At 37.6% G+C, this 8908-nt stretch overlaps 1 protein-coding gene across 2 annotated transcripts; it reads left to right on the top strand.

The window, feature by feature from the left end:
* Positions 1–1351: 1351 nt before the first annotated feature.
* azin1b (antizyme inhibitor 1b) lies at positions 1352–8097 on the top strand. 2 transcript variants are annotated; one of them, XM_066675008.1, is made up of 12 exons: positions 1352–1520; positions 3615–3758; positions 4017–4184; positions 4332–4505; positions 4620–4792; positions 4900–5028; positions 5122–5203; positions 5320–5394; positions 5563–5728; positions 5838–5950; positions 6051–6268; positions 6620–8097. In XM_066675008.1, the coding sequence occupies exons 3-12, from the start codon at positions 4083–4085 to the stop codon at positions 6693–6695; spliced, it is 1308 nt and encodes a 435-aa protein (XP_066531105.1). In that variant the 5' UTR covers positions 1352–1520; positions 3615–3758; positions 4017–4082; the 3' UTR covers positions 6696–8097. The 2 variants fall into 2 exon arrangements, with proteins under 2 accessions (XP_066531105.1, XP_066531104.1); XM_066675007.1 differs by having other exon boundaries at positions 5835–5950.
* The last annotated feature ends 811 nt before the right edge of the window (positions 8098–8908 follow it).

Below are 8908 nucleotides of genomic sequence, written 5' to 3'. Positions count from 1 at the left end.
AGCACTTGTTATATATCCATGTTAAAAAGAAATTAATGATCTGAGCCAGAACAAAATTAAGGTTTTAATTGTTATTGTGTAAAGGATGCCATATGTACATTTGTTATTCAAACCTGTTCAGAAGCTGGGAACAATTAATGAAATAGTATATGTTTTTTTTTAAACTTTGTATTATTAATACATTTACAGACAGAGAAAAAAAATAGGCCTAAACTGATTAATATTTTAAACTAAATTATACATTTATGAGAAAGCATTACATTTGTGGAAAATCGTATGAAGGCTGAAAATAATTAAATGACAAAAGAGGACAATTCAACATTAATTAATTAATTAATAATGCACTTAGGTGAAAAAGGAGCAGCACTTGCTGTAGAAACTCACAGCAATCAAATGATATCAGTTCTACTGTAGATATCAGTAGGTCAAGGAGACTCTGAGCTGCTGGTGATAAATGGTGTTTTAAAACTTTAATACAAATTATTGGCAAGTTATTTTCATTCAGCATACTGGGTGTTTTCTTCTTCTATTTTGTCTTCTCTTTGTGTGTACGCCTGGATTCTACCCTTTCTTGGTTCAGGGCTATTTTTCTGTTTGTATTCTTGTTCTTGTCTTTGGCTTGTTTTTGTAGCTTTAGCAGTGAAACCCACTTATCTTATTTTTTTTAATCAAATCTCATCTTTTTACATCAACGTTTTTAGAGATACACAATTTTTGTCAGACCAGTTTTACTTGTGCTCCCTCTACAGTTTTTGTTTTTACTACGTTTATCAATAGTGTGAATATTTTGTACTGTATTAATTAATTGTAACTTAAAGGCCAATCCAATTTTTAACATTTTAAAAATGTTTTTATATACTTGAAGACGAATAAATTTAAGCAGTAAAAATAACAGTTTAGCATTTCCACTTTGAAATGTGTTCCAAAAGCAGTTCCAAATGGAGGGATTCAGACGACCATGGTTTCTGATGTCATAAACCTAAGGAACCAATTGCATCAACCTGCTGGAAGGGCATTTTAGCAGCTGATAAGCAGCTGAGAGGTGGGTGGAGATAGAGGGTAGGGCTAATCATATATTTGAGTGGACTGAATGAAAGCAATGTGTTACATCTAAGCCAATTTTAAAGAATTAGGGGATTGTTTTCTTGGAAATTAAAAATAAATCAAACTGTCTAAATAACCTAAATTAATTTTAACATTATTATTGAAGCAGAACTTTGATGTGAATGGCTGCTTGGTATTGAAACGTTACTGCCTCTTGAATAAGGGATATGATTGGCTGATTCGTACGGAGCTCCGCCCACTCGGTGAGACTCTCCCGCTCCTCATTAATCTCTGCTGCCATTTCTTGCTGAGCCGAATCGCGCGGTGGATCCTCGGGTGTTTCTCAGCTTTCCGTTGCTCAGGCATATGGCAAATACAGCCTCTTTTCTTTCTTACACCAGTGTCCCCACCACTCTTTAAAAATTCCGCCGAAAAAGAGAAGACGATTTTCCAAATCTTTCAGGCCGTTATCTCACGTAAGTATTGTGTTTTGTTGTCGATGAATTCGTTCGCGGACTCCATCTCCACGATCGCTGAGCTTCTTGAGGGAACGAGCTGCTTTACAACATGGCGGCGGCTGCCACTGCTGTTGTCCCTCACAGATAGAGAGAGACTGCGTGTTTAACTGGGACTAGGAGAGCTGAACACGGGAAACTGGATTGGAGAGTTCACTATAAACGTGGTTTTACACTTTTCATGTAGTTAATGACCTGGGTGATGGCTGTGAATAAATGTGGCACATTTATAGGACAAGGATCTTTCTCCGTTGATTCATTCAGTTGAGCCCGGGGCTTGTGACAGGCGTTACACACAGAGAGAGAAGGACCTTGTGCGTACTAGATATCTGAAATATTTATCATAACAACATATGCGTAATTACTACTTAATAAATGTTAGGTCGTTAAAGTTAAATTCGGTGTGTGTTTAGGGAGTTTTGGGGACTTTTTAACGTTACGTGTGTACTTGAGGGTAACGTATTCTGTTCGCTACTTTTGAGTAAAGGCAAAACTTCAGGCCGACAACTCTCTTGTCACTCCTTAGGCTTTAATGGAGAATCGAAAATATAGCTTATAGTACTCGGTGCGTGTGTGTATATGTGTATGTGTATGTTTATATATATATATAGTATATTATATTTATATTTTATATATATGTATATATATATACAATCTCAGTATGTATAAGCCCAGTTTTATTAACGTATGTGTCGTTACATTGTACTTTCCTGGCACTTGCAGTTGGAGAATAGATCAGAAACAGTGGACTCCTGCCTCATTCAGTTCGTGAAACACTCTCAACTTGTTCATAACAAAATGTTCTCGTTGGTTGCGCAACATTTATTATGCAGGGGAAACATTAACCAGGTGAATTTCTTTACGTTTTTTCCCCCTTTATGTTCTTAAAATAAACTCTCCATGATCCGTTTCACAATGAACGAGGAAAATGTAGCTGTTATATAATATTAGATGTTACCAAAAATCTGAAATGATTTCCAAAACATAAATGTAACAGTTGTTTTAATTTACTCAGATGCCACTCGATTATAAAATTTATTAATACAGGAATTTGAGCATTTTGTTTATTAGTTTAGAAGCATTACGTTACCTTATTACATCGTTTATTTTTAGGATTGTAAACTTTTTTTCCAAGTTATTATTACATTAGCTGTGAGCCCAGTTTAACTTCCCAGTGTGCAGACTCATGCCCCCTCCTCCTGAAAAGCTGTTTTTAGAACAGTTGTAAGACTTATCAGTTCTTTAAAGTGTAACCTGTTTAATTCTGGTAAAAGTAATAACTCTAAACCTAGTCTGGGTCTAATTTCAGGGCTAGTCTAATAGCAGTCAGATGCCGTTATGTCTTGTTCAGTATTAAAGATTGGCCTCAAATATAACTATGTTCAGACATAAATAATTGAACAGCTGATCAGAAGACTACTTATAATGTATCACGTCTAATAGATTCTGAAAAATTCTTGGCCGGATAATACACACTCTACTTGGACAACCTCCGTAATCTTTATGGGTCTAGTAATGAACATGCAGTTAGATTAAGCATACTTTTACTCAATTGAGTCGTCTGTTTTTTTTTTTTCCTTATCACTTATCATTCACAAATATGAGGTACTGAAAGTGCAGACTCATAGGTCTGTAATTTGTGGTAAGATTGCACATCCTTTCTGCTTGTAGGCTGGAAGGTCCTGTTTAATTGCACGAGTGCCCATATCCATAGTCTTTTACATTCTTAAGTGTTCGTTTTGGCTATCACAGTGTGAGTTCACTAACATATGATTGATAAAGTGTTAGTGGCTTGTGGCTGATCTTTTGAAATCCAGACAGATGGAGTCAGAGGACACTTACAGGGTTTCGGATTTTCTGCTGCTTTCCAAAACTTTTGAGGTTGCTCCCAAGCTAATCAAATTTCTAATCAGAAAGCTTTACTTTCCTGAAATGGTTGGGATTTGTACTTTCTACAGTTTCCAGTGTTTCGGTTTTTGCTAGTCTGTCAAAATGACTGTCATATCTCCCTGGCTATATGGCTTTATATATGTATTTGTTTGTTTATTTTTACAGGGCTTCCCTCTTTCTGTGCAAGTGTATAAGAGGTACCCAGAAGGCCTAGGGGAGGCGCTCTACCGCGAGCAGTTTGACTTCAACGCGGAGCCACCTTGGGATCCTAGTTGATAGCGGGAGAGCTCCATCTCCCAACTTGTCCATGTGAGTGGTCCTGCGTGTTAATAAGTTTGTTAGCCATGCAATTAATGGTACAAAATAGTTAGTCATGTGCAAAATATAGCTTCACCAAATTGTTGAACCATTAGAGGCATTCTTGTAAGTATAGACTGAACATTTGACAGATGTAATATAATACATCTGTATAAACTGATGAAATGTAAACCTTTGGGAAAAAAATTTAAGTGCCTTGTGTGAAGTGCTTGTTTTATTTTTTATTTATTTATTTATTTTTTTTTGCAGTTTGTTGCATATTTACAGGACCTCAAACTCTCTTTATGATTGTCGGATCTGCGGATTACGGTTGAGATGAAAGGATTTTCTGATGAACCAAACTACGTTGTAGAGCTGCTTGAAGGAGGAACAGCCCTTGAAGATGTCATTGACAACCACATTTATGAACAAGCTCTGGTGAGTGCTACTGCATTAGTGTGTGTTTTTGAAAAAGGTGCTAAAAATATGACCAATTTGTAAAAAAAAAAAATGGAGCAAGGTATATAGAATCTTTTTATGGTTTGATAGTGTTAGTTCACACTGTGGTTCATGTTCTGTCCTCAGGCTGAAAAGAATGCATTTGTTGTGGCCAACCTTGGGGCCTTGATGAGGCAGCATGTTCTTTGGCAAAACACTCTGCCTCTGGTCCGACCCTTTTACCCAGTCAAATGTAACGGCAGCCCTGCTGTCATCGAGATTCTGGCTGCACTTGGAGTTGGTTTTGTCTGTGCAAATAAGGTGATATTCCATAGCTTTACAATTATTAGCACCATTTGAAAACAGGCGACTTAGAATCTATTTAAAATTCTTTTGAAACTGAATGACTTGGTATTAATTTATCTGTACTTTCAGGCTGAAATTACCCTGGTACTCAACCATGATGTCCCTCCAGAGAATATCATCTTATCTGGTGTTTGCAAGCAGCTCTCACACATTAAACATGCTGCCAAGAACGGTATAAACTACCTGGTATGTGATAACGAGGCAGAGCTTTGCAAAATTGCCCGCGCTCACCCAAATGCCAGGTCAGTTTCCACGTTTCTGAAAAAAGGTTACATGTCTTTATTCTTCATGTTTGATGTTTATTTGACGTTGCATCAATAAGAATATTCCTCTTTTGCGCTGTTTCCAGGTTGATTCTGCAGATGTCAACTGAAGCTCAGGCAGAAGAGGCCAGCATGGCATTTGGCTGCTCCCTGAAGAGTTGCAGGCACCTTTTGGAAACTGCTAAAGAACTGGGTGTGGATGTGGTTGGAGTAGCGTAAGTTAGGATAACTGTTAGTAACACATCCATGATAAGCTTTGTCATTTCCCATAGTTGTACTTGAACTTCCATGTCCCTGATATCTTACAGATTCCAGGTACCAACGGCATGCAAAGACCCCCAGGTTTATACACATGCACTCTCTGATGCTCGCTGTGTATTTGATATGGGGGTACGTCTTTAAATTAATTGTCACAAAACCTCTGATTTTTAAAATGACACATCTCCAAAAATGAATGAATGCAGCTATTAAGATTGCATGAAGTGTCTAAATATGTTCTTCCACAGGAGGAGCTTGGATTTAATATGGAAATTCTGGATGTTGGCGGTGGTTTCAGTGGCTCTGAGCTTCAGTTGAAACAGGTATCCCCTATGGGTGCAAGACTCTTGCAAGTTTTAATTAAATGACTATTATTATTATTTATTAATATATTTGAGGCCATGTCTTGTAAAATATTTAAATCTATTAAGAACTTTTTTTTATTTATTATTATTATTATTATTGTCTCCTTCCCCATCCCACTTAATCAGGTTCATGCTGCTATCAGACCTTTGTTGGAGGCCTACTTTCCTGTTATGTCTGGGGTACATGTCATTGCCGAGCCAGGAACTTTCTATGTGTCTTCCTCTTTCACCCTGGCTGTAAATGTCATTGGAAAGAAGGTGTTAGCCAGTGATCTCCTTGATGAGTCAAAAGGTGAGACCTGTCAATCTTCACTTCACGTGGCATGAAACTGCAGTACATCAGTGGTGTATATATATTTTTTCTCTATTTTAATTTGTTGTGTCACTGAAATTCACAGCAGAGCTGAAACCGAATGATGGGTCAGAGTTTTTGTACTATTTAAATGATGGTGTCTATGGATCTTTTGTGGGCAAGCTGTTGGGAAACACCATTCCATCCCCCACAGTGCACAAGGTAAAGAAACCCGCACACAGAGTCATGGTTATATAAATCACGTTCATACTTTGAGTGTGTTCATTTGAGCTCCTGCGTTTTGTTTTTGTATGGTGTGCAGATGTCCCTCGCAGCAGGTGAACCGATGTTCTCCAGCAGTTTGTGGGGTCCCTCCTGTGACGCATTGGACCAGGTGGTGGAGCACTGCCTTCTCCCAGAGCTCGCTGTGGGAGACTGGCTGATCTTCAACAACATGGGGGCAAGTGGTCAGGAAGAGTCAGCAGCCATCAGTAATGCAGACAAGCCACCTGTGTATTACACAATTACTACAAGCGACTGGTAATTAGAAACATTGGATGTTCTGTTTTTGTTTTACTCTTCTCCCTATTTATCTATTGCTTTGTCTGTTTTGTTTTTACATCTCAGGATTATTTTATTTATATATATACATATTAGTATTGTATTCTTTCATTCAAAATCTATCTAAATTCTGAACAAGAAATTGAGGAGAGTTGTGCTCCTATCAAGAAAGGAGTTTTGTTTATATGTTATATCACTATGTTTGGCAGTAGAGGACATGGAGGCACATAGAGCTTTTGTCCTATTTGCTGAAATCACATTTTTGTGTAATTTGTTTAAATGTCAACATTTATCTTAGACATTTTTTTGTTTTCTCTATTTTGTGGCCAGGTTTGAGATGCAGGAAGCAGGAATCTGTCTTGACAACACCATGAAGAACTTTTCCTTAGTCCAGTATGGCTTGTAGGGTTACAAACTCCAGTCACTAACCTGGGCATTTGAATGGCCTGCACAGTGAACATTCCAACAGCTATGGGTGGGGACAATAACGCTTAGCCACTAAGAAAGACAAAAAGACTAGTGGTGTTGGGATCACAAAATAATTGTCCTTATCTCAGTTTCTCACAATTTACTGATTAAAATGCTCATTTTCCTCATCCACCAAAGGAATGAGCCTAGGACCCCCATATTTAGTAATAACAATATGCAACAAAATGGATGACTGTGGAGATGGAATCCAGTCATTGAGTTTGTTAATCAAGAATCGTTTACATAAGTGTTCAATTAATTTAATTATGTTGATTACCTGCTGACAGTCTTGTAAATGAGTTGTCTGTTGCACCATTATGCACATGTCTATATTAAAATCAGATGTGATTTTAATGAGGTTAGAATATAGAAACAGATGTGTTCTGACACATCATGTGACAGTGAAATTTTGATATGAATTTGTTATATCAATGCTTCTCCATCCTTGTTAACCATGGGTTTATAGAACTGTGGAGTACATATTTTGTTGAATCCTCAGTACATGATGTGTGGCAGTATTTCCCAGTATTGAGATGCATTTCATGCTGTCCCTTGGCTATGTGTACTGTGATTGACTTTGTGACCTAACTGTTGGTAAGAAAGCTATAGGATCACACCTGTAGACTGATCTGTCTTTTCCGGTACAAAAAACCAAGGACATATCCTTGATATTAAAGAAACTTTTTCAAACTGGGATTGGGGAATGCAACTTAATGTTTAAAAAAAAAATTGGATCAGGGAAGGTGATTCCAAGCAAATTGTGCAAGTGTCAGAGGCAGGGAGCTAAAAACAAATCCTAGTAACGATCACCATAAATGCTGCAAGCTTCATGCAATTGATCTCTGACAGCTTCTCTCAGGCTTCTCTTCATAAATAGCTGTTCTAAAGAATTGATCATATTTTTCATTGTGAAGTACACTGGATAGACCTGATGGTTTTTCTTTACCCCATAATATGTTATTTAAAACATCAATCAGACATATTTGTAGTTCGATCCCATGCTGTGTTTACATCAGTTCATCTTAGAAGGGGAACATTTTTGGTTCTGCAATAGCTCCTATATTGCCAGTAAAGCGTAAGACGAGAAGGGAGCCAGATCAGGCTGACTTTGTATTTCAATACAGTGAAACATGTGGTCATATCTTCTAGTGCTGTTCACCTTCCGTAAGGCATTGTTTAATGTCTTTAATTTCAAAATCTAAATCCTCACTCCATTTAATGAACCACAACCCTTAGCGATGTAAAGTATTTTATGTCTAAGGCACTAATGGACCATAGCCTGTTTTTTGACTGTAATATTGTGTTTGTTGAAGTAATTAAAATATTAACTTAATACACTTCTTTGACTGCAATACTGAGTTCTCTTATTTGTTGTCTAAATTGTGTGACACCCAAGGAAATTTATAAAGCTCTCTTTTTGCCTGTCGGTTATTGTAGTTCACCTACCTAGCCGTCAGAGGTCGCTCGTCCCTACTGTTAACACGTGCCTTGGTCAAGGTGATCACTAGCAATCAAGCGGGTGAACTGCAGCAAAGACACTAAACATCTGCTAAGGAGATTCTCAAAATAACGGTCATGGTGTTTTACAGTTTATTTATACTAGTCAGGATATTAACATGCCTCGTTATTAAAACTAAAATCATAATTACCCCTCTTACTAAACATAAAAGGAGTGAAGTTATTGATGTTTGAAAATGGCATATAGTGAATTTTAAAAAGTTAATTCATTCATCATTCAAAATGATGTGTTTTAAATAGTTAATTGTAGTAATGCTCAAAAAATGAAAGGAGCACTTGAACACAATGTAACTCCCAAGTCAATAACTTCTGTGAAACCAATCTGTCCAGTTTGGAAGCAACCCTGATTGTGAATCAGTTTCACCTGCTGTTGTGTAAATGGAACAGACAACAGGTAGAAATGAGAGGCAACACCCATAAAGGAGTGGTTCTGCAGGTGGTGACCACAGACCATTTCTCTGTTCACATCCTTTCTGGCTGATGTTTTGGTCACTTTTGCATTTTGTCAGGGCTCTCACCCCTAGATGTAGCATGAGGCGGTGTCTACAACCCACAGAAGTTGCTCAGGTAGTGCAGCTCATCTAGGGTTTGGGTTAGGGGCAATGTCACATCAATGCGAGCTGTGGCAAGAAG

This window comes from Hoplias malabaricus, chromosome 6, assembly GCF_029633855.1.
Source record: "Hoplias malabaricus isolate fHopMal1 chromosome 6, fHopMal1.hap1, whole genome shotgun sequence".
Classification (NCBI taxonomy): Eukaryota; Metazoa; Chordata; class Actinopteri; order Characiformes; family Erythrinidae; genus Hoplias; species Hoplias malabaricus.
This window is presented reverse-complemented; position numbering and strand designations above follow the sequence as displayed.